The sequence below is a fragment of the Actinia tenebrosa genome, unplaced genomic scaffold (genome assembly GCF_029948245.1).
Source record: "Actinia tenebrosa isolate PJP-AT-01 unplaced genomic scaffold, QUT_ActTen_1.0 PGA_scaffold13__45_contigs__length_12533684, whole genome shotgun sequence".
Classification (NCBI taxonomy): domain Eukaryota; kingdom Metazoa; phylum Cnidaria; class Anthozoa; order Actiniaria; family Actiniidae; genus Actinia; species Actinia tenebrosa.
In genome coordinates, this window is record NW_028292573.1 from 8250617 (window position 1) to 8264727 (window position 14111).

The 14111-nt window shown below is 41.3% G+C and overlaps 1 protein-coding gene across 2 annotated transcripts in view; it reads right to left on the bottom strand.

The window, feature by feature from the left end:
* LOC116306489 (arf-GAP with SH3 domain, ANK repeat and PH domain-containing protein 2) overlaps positions 1 to 14111 on the bottom strand; it is a 34405-nt gene that overhangs the window by 2277 nt on the left and 18017 nt on the right. The window contains exons 20-34 of one of the 2 annotated variants that reach the window (XM_089029274.1): positions 13163 to 13235; positions 12309 to 12442; positions 11002 to 11090; positions 10515 to 10602; positions 10276 to 10368; positions 9416 to 9501; positions 8559 to 8680; positions 7986 to 8053; positions 7218 to 7286; positions 6794 to 6889; positions 5584 to 5936; positions 2924 to 3448; positions 1945 to 2003; positions 1238 to 1317; positions 336 to 464 (exon numbers count right to left, since the gene is read on the bottom strand). In XM_089029274.1, coding sequence (XP_088885400.1) covers positions 336 to 464; positions 1238 to 1317; positions 1945 to 2003; positions 2924 to 3448; positions 5584 to 5936; positions 6794 to 6889; positions 7218 to 7286; positions 7986 to 8053; positions 8559 to 8680; positions 9416 to 9501; positions 10276 to 10368; positions 10515 to 10602; positions 11002 to 11090; positions 12309 to 12442; positions 13163 to 13235 — 2064 coding nt within the window. The remainder of the gene's footprint in view (positions 1 to 335; positions 465 to 1237; positions 1318 to 1944; positions 2004 to 2923; positions 3449 to 5583; positions 5937 to 6793; positions 6890 to 7217; positions 7287 to 7985; positions 8054 to 8558; positions 8681 to 9415; positions 9502 to 10275; positions 10369 to 10514; positions 10603 to 11001; positions 11091 to 12308; positions 12443 to 13162; positions 13236 to 14111) is intronic. The other variant, XM_089029275.1, reaches the window with a different exon arrangement.

Here is a 14111-nt window from a genome sequence, read left to right on the forward strand (position 1 = left end):
CACTCTACCAAGCCCATAAAAAAAACCTCTGGGCCGATCTTAAGTCAGGGCATGACTAACTCACAGATAGAACCCTGAAACAATCTCTGGGCTAATTTATGTGAGGGCACGGCTAACTCACAGATCAAACCCTGAAACAACCTCTGGGCTGATCTAAGTCAGGGCATGGCTAACTCACAGATCAAACCCTGAAACAACCCCTGGGCTGATCTAAGTCAGGGCATGGCTAACTCACAGATCAAACCCTGAAAAGACCTCTGGGCTGATCTAAGTCAGGAATGGTGAGAGGTGAGTGATGAGACCCCAAGGGTAAAAGGTGAGTGACCTTTACTTACCCACCACTCAGCATCTTCAGCATCACCTTTCACGATAATGATGTCGCCTTCCTTGAACGAAAGCTCATCTTCGTTATCAGCCTCGCAGTCATAAAGAGCTTGAACCCGACGAGGATGAGAGGAAGAGGTCTATTATCAGAAAAATTAGATCAGAAGATTAGTTTAGAGCGGTTTTTGAATGACTTATAGCGCGTTCACAGTACGACATGCCGTAACATTGAAATGGCTTCCCATAAAAATGGTTATCGTATGAGTGGAAAACTTACGGTACTGACTTACAGCACGTACACGGTACGACATGCCGTAACATTGAAATGGCTTCCCATAAGAATGGTTATCGTATGAGTGGGAAACGTACGGTACTGAGTTACAGCACGTACACGGTATGACATGCCGTAACATTGAAATGGCTTCTATAAAAATGGTTATCGTATGAGTGGGAAACGTACGGTACTGACTTACAGCACGTACACGGTACGACATGCCGTAACATTGAAATGGCTTCCCATAAGAATGGTTATCGTATGAGTGGGAAACGTACGGTACTGACTTACAGCACGTACACGGTATGACATGCCGTAACATTGAAATGGCTTCTATAAAAATGGTTATCGTATGAGTGGGAAACGTACGGTACTGACTTACAGCAGGTACGCGGTACGACATGCCGTAACACCCAAATGACTTCAACTCACGTTGATTTTTACGGAGGGAGGACACCGGAGAACCCGGAGAAAATCCTCATGGCAATACAGAGAACAACACATCAGACAAACACGATCCAGTCCGAGCCGGGGCTCAAACCCGGACCACAACGGTGATAGCCGAGCAGTAAACCACTACGCTTACCATTGGCAAAAAGTCTCTATACAGTTTTTTTTTATCCATCTAAAGTCTCTTACCGGAGTACAGTGTAGCCTTGGAGGTAGCTCTGGTACTGGTGTAGAGGGGCCTTCAGGTAAACTATCGTCTTTATTTGGACCTTTGATTATAAATAATAATAATATTACTCTCCATATTCTCGATTGACTACAGATGCGGTTATCAAATACAGTGCAACCTCTATAATACGGACACTAAAGGGCCAGAACAACTGTCCTTTATATAGAGGTCGGGTCTATGAAACATAGAATGAATGGTGATTTGCCGGGACCTGAATATATCTGCCAGCAATATAGAGGTGTCCGTAATATAGAGGTGTCCGTAATATAGAGGTGTTCGTAATATAGAAGTGTCCGTAACATAGGTATCTAGCAGCTATTCCTGTGCTCTTACAATCTCGTACCCAGAGCCTGCGTTTCTTCTGGCCTGCGGCGAAGAAAGAGGGCTCTGGCATAATTCGTTTTTTTGGACCAGGACTTCTTGGACTTCCGGCATAAGAGCGCATGCGATCGAAGCCTCGCCAAAAATAAAAAATATGTTGACCAATTTCAAATTTTTATTTTGATCGGAAGTAAACGCAGAACCCTGTTTGAAAGCATGATTTTATTGAACATATTTAACTTCCGGAAAAACGCATACGCCACAAAATGGATTATGCCAGAGCACTCGGTTCTTCAACGCAGGCCAGAAGATACACGGGCTCTGGGTACGAGATTAGTGCTCTTACCTTTGTTTGAAGGCAGGGTTGAATCGGTTCTCGTCGGCGGAGGCGGCACAGCTGGAGGTCTAAACAAACATTTTGATTACTCTAAGCCATGTCTATCAAAAATGAGTATATTTTTACACAGCTGCAATACTGGACTTTGAAGGGTGCATTCTTGATCTCAAAAAATCGCACGGTCTTCTCGTACAATTCGGATTTTATAGATACTCGTGATGTTTCGTTTCGAAAGTTCTCAAAAAAGGTTCGTCCAATAGAGGTTTTGGACCATCACGTGCCCACGTCCATAATACAGCTTGGGCTGCCTGTGGTTAGATGGCAGAACAATAAAATCCCTTTGCTCTCGGGAATTGAATTCTTTCTCATGTAAAACGATTTTATTGTTCCTGCCATCTAACATGGCTGCCGTCACGTGATGGTGCAAATCCTCTATTTTGAAAAAAACTTTCAAAACATCACTCGTACCTATTAATTCCGAATTGTACGCGAGATCGTGTGATTTCCAAGGGCGCTTTCCATTAAGTGACGTCATAGTCGCCATATTGGTTGACTTTGGATTATGCCAACCAACATTGCGGCCATTTCTTTTGTCCTTGTACAAGTGACGTTATAGCCACCCTGTAATTGATTCTGGGTCATGTAGACCAACATGGCGGCCATGTCTTTTGTCCTTGTACAAGTGACGTTATAGCCACCACGTTAATTGATTCTGGGTCATGTAGACCAACATGGCGGTCATGTCTTTTGTCCTTGTGCATGTGACGTCATAGCCACCATGTTAATTGATTCTGGACCATGTAGACCAACATGGCGGCCATGTCTTTTGTCCTTGTACAAGTGACGTCATAGCCACCATGTTAATTGATTCTGGACCATGTAGACCAACATGGCGGCCATGTCTTTTGTCTTGGTGTATGTGACGTCATAGCCACCATGCTGGTTGACGTGAATGAAAAATTTTGTCATGTCCATCTTGGTCCTTTACCTTGGTAATGTAGCAGCCTTAGGGCGTGGTGTCGACACTCCGCCATTTTTCACCTCCCCATTCACTTTCCCTTTGTCACCAGGTTTGCTCACCGTTCGTGGTCTCGGGGGAGGGGTGGGTCGATTTTGTTTGCTATCTTCCTTTTCTTTACTATCTTCTAAAGGTAGGGATTTCTTTTTGTGCAGACCGATCTTGGCAGCCACATCAACAGTGTCCTCACCAAACGGTGTCCTGCCCTCAGACTTCGATCTCTTGTGAGTAGGCACTGGAGGTGCTCTAGGTTTACCTTCCGCAGAACCGGGCTTTTTTGAAGACAAAGGAGGTACAGGCGGTGCCCGTTTCAAGTTCTCTGGGATCGTTCTAATGTCGGGTAATGTCGGGGGTTTGACGTGGGTGTCATCGAATTGAGGCTTGGGGGGAGGGGGAGGGGGAGGATGAGTAGATGGTTTACGGCTAACAGAGGAACATCTCATTGGGATTGGAGGCGGAGGGGATTCAGGCGATGTCTTGTTTGCATCTTCATGCCTACCAAACAAAAACAATTACATAATGGACTACTTCGACGATACGGTGGCCATCTTGGATCACAAGGTATTATTGGGCATCCATGGGGCAAATAAAGCTTTGTTACAGTAATGACGTCGATTGATATAGAGAGTTTTAGATTGACTTTTTTTTCTCCCCGCAAACGGCAAACGTGACCACATTTTCATAGTTTTCCTGTATTTCACTTTACCTTTTACAAACCTTCTCACCAAGCGCAAATACTCTTTTGTTTTTCTACTACAGTACTTGGACTTTTTTGCGATTCTTTTTCAGTAATTTAAAAGAATTTTTTACTGGTCAACTGACGTTTCACGTTTGCCGTGAACGTAAATCTAAAACTCTCTATTAACTGCTCACCACAAGAGAATACAACAAAAGATGAATCAAGACGGTACACCGATCACCTTTACCCATAAAAGAAAGACACACACACGAAACTCTACATATTTTTACGTCAATGATTGACAATAGAACTCAATAAACTTCTTTCTGTCTGACAGCAGAGTTTGAGTTTGTTTGATGAATTGTTCTCTCCTATGCTACGTGGGTTTTCTGCAGGTTCTCCGGTTTTCTCCCTCCGTAAAAATTAACATGTGAGCTGAGCGTTGTGTGCATATTAACATCGAATGTAGTGGTAGATCCCAACACGTGAGCTGAGCGTTGTGTGCATAGAATATTGAATGTAGTGGTAGATCCCAACATGTGAGCTGAGCGTTGTGTGCATAGAATATTGAATGTAGTGGTAGATCCCATCATCAACATGTGAGCTGAGCGTCGTGTGCATAGAATATTGAATGTAGTGGTAGATCCCAACATGTGAGCTGAGCGTCGTGTGCATAGAATATTGAATGTTGTGGTAGATCCAATCATCAACATGTGAGATGAGCGTCATGTGCATAGAATATTGAATGTAGTGGTAGATCCCAACATGTGAGCTGAGCGTCGTGTGCATAGAATATTGAAGGTAGTGGTAGATCCCAACATGTGAGCTGAGCGTCGTGTGCATAGAATATTGAATGTAGTGGTAGATCCCAACATGTGAGCTGAGCGTCGTGTGCATAGAATATTGAATGTAGTGGTAGATCCCAACATGTGAGCTGAGCGTCGTGTGCATAGAATATTGAATGTAGTGGTAGATCCCAACATGTGAGCTGAGCGTCGTGTGCATAGAATATTGAATGTAGTGGTAGATCCCAACATGTGAGCTGAGCGTCGTGTGCATAGAATATTGAATGTAGTGGTAGATCCCAACATGTGAGCTGAGCGTCGTGTGCATAGAATATTGAATGTAGTGGTAGATCCCAACATGTGAGCTGAGCGTCGTGTGCATAGAATATTGAATGTAGTGGTAGATCCCAACATGTGAGCTGAGCGTCGTGTGCATAGAATATTGAATGTAGTGGTAGATCCCAACATGTGAGCTGAGCGTCGTGTGTACAGAATATTGAATGTAGTGGTAGATCCCAACATGTGAGCTGAGCGTCGTGTGCATAGAATATTGAATGTAGTGGTAGATCCCAACATATGAGCTGAGCGTCGTGTGCATAGAATATTGAATGTAGTGGTAGATCCCAACATGTGAGCTGAGCGTCGTGTGCATAGAATATTGAATGTAGTGGTAGATCCCAACATGTGAGCTGAGCGTCGTGTGCATAGAATATTGAATGTAGTGGTAGATCCCATCATCAACATGTGAGCTGAGCGTCGTGTGCATAGAATATTGAATGTAGTGGTAGATCCCATCATCAACATGTGAGATGAGAGTTGTGTGCATAGAACATCGAATGTAGTGGTAGTGCGTTTGAGCGAAAAGTGTCCCCAATTAGTGCGAAAGCGCTAGAATCACTAGACACTTAAATAAAAATATTTCAGCACATGATGACCAGTGTTTGACTACCATTTAATTTGGAACAGATAATGAAATTCAAATTAGGTTGAAACACCGAGTTCTTGGTTGTCAAAACCTGCAGTTATAGTTACTAGTGGGCTATCACTAATAGATCATTAGTAGCTTAGCCAATCAGAATGCAGGATTTATGATAAACCAATACTAGGTTTAGACTAAAAGTCTATGAAATCCTATGAAGATTAAAATGGTTTATCACTAAACGTACCCTAATTTTGGTCCATGTCCAAAGGTGCTGGAAGATACCGCCCCAGAAGCTGGGAAGGCAATACTAGATCTGACAGACACAGCGACGGTTTCCCCAGACCTGGGGGGTGCGGGAGGTTTTCTTCTCATGATCACCGGGGATGCATTAGGTTTTGATAACCTATCCCCAGCTCCCATCGGCGTGTAATGACCGGGAAACTCATCGGTGAGACTGAGCCCTGATATGAGCGCGCTGACGGCTTCTTCGTCCTGTTGATGCGTTGAACTGTATTTGGTTGGCGTGACAAACTGGCTGACTGGTCTTGATGGTAAGACTCGACGGTGGCGGGGAGGAGTGGGGGGACCTGTTCGACCCTGAAGACAAAAACATTAAAAGGCACATTAACCTTTCACTGTGAAAAAGTCGGAGTATTATAAATGACCAATCTGCGAACTACACGCTCATTGGTTATTTTGATGTTGTCACAGGGACAGGTCGTTTGAGAAAGTATACATGATGTTGCATAGAAACTTTAATCGCTCTGTCCCCGCGACCTGAAGAACAAATACAGTCTATATTGGCTTCCTGCAACTATTGCTAACAACTATCACAAAAATCATTAAGAATTGTCTCTGTGATCTGATCTCGTGTGAAAGACTTTAATATTAATAACGTTGATGGTGATGATATTGATGATAATGATGATGGTGATGATGATAGTGATGATGATAGCGATGATGATGATGATGATGGTGATAATGATGGTGATGATGATAGTGATGGTGATGATGATGATGATGATAGTGATGGTGATAGTGATGATGATAATGATGATAATGATGATGGTGATGATGATGGTGATGATGATGATGGTGATGTTGATGATGGTGATGATGATAGTGGTGATGATGATGATGGTGATGGTGATGATGATGGTGATGTTGATGATGGTGAATATGATAGTGATGATGATGGTGATGTCGATGATGGTGATGATGATAGTGGTGGTGATGATGATGATGATAGTGATGATGATGATGGTGATGTTGATAATGTTGATGATGATGGTGATGACCATGACGATGATAATAATAACAATATAAATAATAACAAACTTTATCAATTTCTCAAAACTTTATGGATTATAGATATTTCCTCGTGTTTCAGCACGATTGGTCGTTTGTCGTGATAAAAGGAAAGGCTATCAGGAGGATGGTTTAGTAACAACTACCTTATCAAACTTGGTGGAGTCGTTCAGTGTTTCGTCGTCACTCAGGTTAGCCTTGATATCAGCGATATCAATAGGTACGTCATATATACCGTCAGCCTTTAGAGAAAACATACATACAACCAATAAAGGTTTTGCATTATCACGTGCCCACGTTCATAATACAGCTTGGGCTACCTGTGGTTAGATGGCAGAACGATAAAATCCCTTTGCTCTTGGGAATTGAATTCTTTCTCATGTAAAACGATTGTATTGTTTCTGCCATCTAATATGGCTGCCATCACGTGATTGGATTCCTCACTTAATGAATTCGTTGCACTGAAGAAAAGTTGGTTTAATGCGTGTAACCTCCCTTGAAAACCTTGTTGCATTTCTTGTTGTGCTCAACAGTTACAATACCATGAATGCTGTTATCGATAGAACCTACCTGCGTTAAACCCCAGTCGATTTTCACGTGATCGCAGTGGTTTACCTTTCCTGACGAACACTTTTTCAACTATTGAATAAAAAGGAAAATTGAAGCATTTTAAAAAGGACCAAGGACGCAATGTTCTTGCTAGGTACCGCAAACCTCAAACTGCAGTTCGACGTCAGGCGTTTTCCTTCAAACTTTCAACATTTATCAAGACGCCATAATGAAGTTGTTGCTGGAAGAACCGCCATATTGGATTTCATTGATGCAGAGTGTTTCTCCGTGTTTGCAGGCGTGTTTCTGGGCCTGATCCCTAGCGGTTTGCGGTAATAATGCTAATGGTCTGTATTAATTCACGCGCCTCTTCATTCCTTTCCTTCCTACCGCTCTCCTTGCTCAACTAGAGCCAAACTAACTCACTCTACTACCAACAACCTAAGGTACTAACTCAATTCAACCCAACGCAACCCAATCAAACTCAGCTCAACTCATAGAACAGTATCTTATTGCAAATATTGTGGTCAAATGTTTTATCCATTAGTGGCCATTACATTAGATAGAAAATAAGATTCTTTGTTTGAGTGGTATCCATATTCATGTGTCTTCTCATGCACAACCGTTAAACAAAGAAATGATACTCTAGAGAATGACACGTGGTCTGAAATGGGAAAACATTGCACCGCGACGAATAAGGTCTATTCTATTCATCATACATTCATTTATATTTCTATATTCCAGATCCCATGATTTCAACGATAGTAAGTACAGTATAGAACATCTTACCAGATCACTAGTCTCTTTGTGACCAGCGTCCCTCGCCAGATCTAGTGGTGTCTTGCCGTTACCATTCGCTGTGAAAACAATTAATTAACAATCATCAATGGATTCTCACAGATCGAACCCTTAAACAACCTCTGGGGTGATCTAAGTCAGGGCATGGCTAACTCACAGATTGAACCCTGAAACAACCTCTGGGCTGATCTAAGTCAGGGCACGGCTAACTCACAGATCAAACCCTAAACCAACGTCTGGGCTGATCTAAGTCAGGGCATGGCTAACTCGCAGATTGATCCCTGAATCAACCTCTGGGCTGATCTAAGTCAGGGTACGGCTAACTCACAGATTGATCCCTGAAACAACCTCTTGGCTGATCTAAGTCAGGGCATGGCTAACTCACAGATTGAACCCTGAAACAACCTCTGGGCTGATCTAAGTCAGGGCATGGCTAACTCACAGATCAACCCTGAAACAACCTCTGGGCTAATCTAAGTCAGGGCACGGCTAACTCACAGATCGAACCCTGAAACAACCTCTCAGTTGATCGAAGTCAGGGCACACCTAATTCACAATGCTTACCTATAGAAAGGCTATCGATAGCACCTGATCGCAAAAGAACCTTGGCTACTTCTGTTTTACCGTCCCTTGCGGCTAAATGTAGAGCAGTATTACCATCTATGTTCACTCCATTCAAGTCGTTACTATGGGAACAAACACCAAAACCGTTAGTAAATACTCTTGTGAGTTAAATTCATGGTTTCCAATCAAATAATAGAGCGAGCCAATCTCCACTGAAGCATTTTCCCAGAGGAATTAAAATCTTGTCCGAGCACTACAAGGATTACGGCAATGTTCTTTTCGTCGGACAGTAACCAAATGAAACAATTTATAAACAACCTTCCACCAATCAGAGTCTTAAATTATGAGATATTCTCGACAATAGACTGTTTTCTCAAGGTTGCGTGCGCATCCAAAGTTAAAGAACTTGACGGGCCACGATACCAGAACACGAGCTTTATGATGAGAATTATATCATACATTTCTATTAGATTTTTCGATAAGAATTCATAAGATCGATTATTCTCGTCTTTAAATATAAAATTGGCTTCTCAATTTTACTGAATTTGCGTTTTTCAGTTTTGTGGCCCGTCAAGATAGGATGCGCACGCAACCTTGAGAAAACGGTCGATTTGTTGAACTTGTGGGACATAGCAACGGTAACTAAGGGGAGTCAGAACCATGAGTATCATATTTATTTTCATTCTCAATGATGAACTTTGTTCGTTCGCCCTTTCGAATGGTCATTTGTTAAAAGTGCCCCTCACCTCTCAACTCAATATCATCAATATTTCATATAAAATTACTATAGAATCAATACTGAAAATATTGAGTTAAGTGCGAGGGGCACTTTTAACAAGGGCGTGTCATGTACTAACCTATTTTGAGCAAAGAAATCAACAATGTGTAGTGAGGTAAGATCTTCTTGTTCCACGGCAACATGTAAAGCAGTGTTCAGCGATGGCTGAAAAAAGAATGACAAATGACAAGGTGAGGCACACCGGGTGCGATGTTGCAAGCGACATTGCATGCCACTTAATTTCTTAGTGCGCATGCTCGACGAAATAAATATATTTAATTTCGTCGAGCATGCGCACTAAGAAATCAAAGCTCTGGGTACCAATCTCGTACCCAGAGCCTGCGTTTCTTCTGGCCTGCGGCGAAGAACGAGGGCTCTGGCATAATCCATTTTTTGAGACAAGGATTTCTTGGACTTCCGGTATAAGAGCTCATACCTTAAAAGACTTGCCAAAAATAAACAAAATATGTTCCCTATTTCTAATTTTTACTTTGATCGCAAGTAAACACACAACTCTGTTTGAAAGCATGATTTTCATTGATTGTATTTTTAGATATAATAAAAATTCTGGAAAATTGCGCATGCGCCAAAAATGGATTATGCCAGAGCCCTCGTTCTTCGCCGCAAGTGAGAAGAAACCTAGGCTCTGGGTACGAGATTGTCTGGGTACGGGATTTGTAGGTTGCTTGAAAATCAGGCTTAAAAACACGACACGAGTATTTAATGTTTGCAACATAGTCGTGCAATATTTCCGCAACACTACTGTGTCTCGTAAGTTACTGAGCAATTGTTGTTCGTATTGTCACTTCGTACGCGAAAAGTTGTTTTTGGTTCAATGAACAGATCAGGCTTCTGCAACAACAGATAATGATGATGAGGAGGGGCTGATCATCAATTTTGCACGAATCGTAAATAAAAATAAAATAAAATAAAACCTACGTCTCCTGGTAAAGGGGTTGTCAGGCCGACTCCCTCTCCGAATCCTTGTAAGACGGCTAGAATATCACGAGCCTTGACAGCCAGATGAAGTTCCTGTAAGAAGCAAAATAACCTCATCATTAGAATATTCCAAGGCCCTCCGCTGCTCAGCGCAACGACATGAATTGATTTTGTAAGTCTTTTAGCATATCTGGCGCGAATGATTCCAGATCTGTAAATATTCGTATTGTACAACTTACTTGTAGAATCTTGTCTGGTCCATCGCCAGATTTCTGAGCATACTGGTGCTTGATGTACTTGGCTCTTATGAACTCTTTCTTCTCTTCCCTGGATACAACAACACCCATTATCATCATGATCATTAACATCATTATCATCATCACCATCATTATCATCATCATAATCATCATCATCACCATCACCATAATCACTATCATCATTATCATCACCATCATCATTACCATCACCATCATCACCATCACCGTCATCATCATCAACATCACCATCATCATTACCATCACCATCACCATCATCGTCATCACCATCACCGTCATCATCATCAACATCACTATCATCATTACCATCACCATCACCATCATCGTCATCATCATGACCATCATCATGATCATCATCATGACCATCATTACCATCACCATCACCATCATCATTATAATCATCATCGTCATCATAAGTAACTGCTATCTTCCTCGTAGTCATTTCACTTACATGTTACTTGTAGCTGTTGGCTTCTTGTTGTAGTCGAGTGTGGCTTCCATGATCTCATTAAAACCACCATTACTGATTGCCTTTGCCAACTGCAACAAAAACAATAATCAGTATATCAGTATGTTTAGGATAACTGTGCCCATAATAGTAACACTGTATCACAAATACGACCAGTCCAAGCAGCCAGAAGAAAAAACAGATTTTACGACCACCACTTCTCGTACGGGGCTCTTCCGTGAGGTTCCCTCCACACGCACTACCACTACATTCTATATTTACAACATACAAGACTTAACTGGTATGTTGATTTTTACGGAGGGAGGAAACCGGAGATCCCGGAGAAAACCCTCGTGGCAAGGGAGAGAACAACACAACAAACAAACTCAACTCAAATATGATCCAGTCTGAGCCGGGGCTCGAACCCGAACCACAGCGGTGAGAGGCGAGCGGTAAAGCACTACACCACCCCAGTTCTCAAAAGCTACGCATCAGTTCTTATAACCTTTTATAACTTGGTCAATCAGTTCTATAGAAATAACGCATTTGACAACTGGCAGGTTTGACTTAATAGAAAGCGCCGTCAGTCTCCTTTGTTTGGTTTGTAATAGGTCTTGCTCTGGACTCTGATTGACTATCATTCGTGTCTTGATCCATGTCTTAATCAGTGTTTGATCAAGTATCAAGACTCATCTACCTGACCAAATACGATGTTCTGGTTCGTTGCTGACCTTATGAATAACTAATGGTTTGTGTTGTTATATTCTCTACTTTCACATCCCCATAATACTTTGCGTCTTTGGGGGGTAACCAGAGGGTAAAAACCCACTTATTTTGCTGAAGGCTGATCAGACAATGTTGAAAATACCTTGTTTGGTATCCAAAGATAAAATGAAGAAGTAAAAACCAGAAAAAGATAGAAGCTTGAAGACGTTTAAGGTAAATTTTAAGAATTTTTTCGTAAGTCAATACATTTTCTGTAAAACCAAAACTCTTCATGATCTGTACACGCAAAAATAACTTGGAATAAACTGATTATCAGTATTGTACAGATAAAAGCAGGTATAGTATAAATTCAATTAAGAAACCTTTCAATTTGGGACAGTTTTTTGATTGGTTACCCCCCAAAGACGCAAGGCATTATGGGGATGTGAAAGTAGAGGATATGATGATAAAATCCTTTGAGTAATCTGACCAAGAGTTCTGAAGTACCCATGTTATCAATGAGCGTACTCTAGATACATGGACACTGAATTACTAATGAGTTCGTGTTGTTATATATGATGATAAAATCCTTTGAGTAATCTTACCAAGAGTTCTGAAGTACCCAAGTTATCGAGTGTTAATGAGCGTACTCTAGATACATGTACACCCATGTCACGATGAACACCTGAACACTCGATACATGTCAAGACACCAAGGTTTGTAGACAGCCATGTGGGATCTAGTCAGAAGGCAATGAAAAAAGCAATGAGAGCACATAGCATGCGCGCGCACTTTCAGTTGCGTCATTCCTATCTAAAATAACAGTTATTGTAATTTGTATTTTATAAGAGAAATAAAAAACTTGCTTGCTGTGCTGTGTGGAGTCATAAAGCACTTGGGGATTGGCAGAACACTCTAGAAGTGTCTAGTGTTCTGCTAATAGAGAGTTTTAGGTTGACTTTTTTTTTCTTCCCGCCAAACGGCAAACGTGACCACATTTTCATCGTTTTCCTGTATTTTACTTTACCTTTTACAAACCTTCTCACCAAGCGCAAATACTCTTTTGTTTTTCTACTACTTAGACTTTTTTGCGATTCTTTTTCAGTAATTTAAAAGAATTTTTTACTGGTCAGCTGACGTTTCACGTTTGCCGTGAACGTAAATCTAAAACTCTCTAATACTTCTCTCGTGTTCTGCCAACCCCCGCGTGAATTGTAACTGCACACAGCACGCGCGCACATTTTCTATTTCTTTATTGGTAAAATATTTATCTATTTATTTTATTTTATTCAGTATTTTAGCAGGAACATCTAATTTAGCACAGGCTAGTTTAAATAGAGTCCTATATGATATCCAAAGAACTAAAGCCTGATTTCAGTCTGTTTCATAATCTTATGGCTGAAACAGCAAAGGATCGAGTGCTAAAACAAACTGTGCTGTAAGTGTGAGCAATACATACCTTTTGCTGTACAATCCACACATGTGTCATTACCAGGAAGCCTTTGCACCTGTTCCACGATGCTTTGTCTTAACTGCGAGAAAGATATATAACGTTGAAAATACCAATAAAGAGATATTGACAAATAATCAAAAACTTATACAATTTACTCTCCTGGGATACGGAATTGTTTGGCTGACCCGTTGCGAATCAATATAGGAAATACCACTGTTCGAGAAGAATTAATGAAAAATACCATGCACATTTGATGAAAGTGGCTTAATACCAGGAATGCGTAGCATGAGTGGAATCCACCCACTTTGATCAAATGCAAGTAGTATTTTTTAATCATATTAATTACTACTACAAGAAAAAAAAACTCAGGAAATCAACGATGGGTACTGAAAGCCTCAGTGACGTTTATGTTGACTGGAATGTCGTTTGTGCGGTTTCCTTTCGCTGCTAGAGGTTTTAATTGATTTGAACGACTGAGAAGCCCTTTTAAATACTTCTGTGATTCTCGATATTGAATGTACCACCCCTGGGCCGTGTGAGATACGAGTACACTTCATGTTACTACTTTGGGTCCCCTGTGGTTTGTATGGGTTCCCTGTGGTCCGTGGGCGCAAGCGTGGAAGAGGTAAAGGAGACTCTGCTTGCAGGTTACCATGGACAGTAACACTACACCAACCTTGATTCATTGAGTTTTTTCTCTCAGTAGTAATTTACATATTACCACATCTACATAGAATACTTGTTTCTGATTGGTTGTTAGGTCGTTAATGTTTTTCTTAATCCGTGCAATTAATTAATTAATTGCACACTAATCCTGGAACTTTTTACCGTGTGTTGTTGAAAATGAAAGTGACGCCGACACACATTTGTACTTGTGTTACTCGCATTTTGCTATCATTTTTTTAACTTCAGAAACGAGGTGGTCTTTACCGCTATTTGCATTGCTACGCGGCCA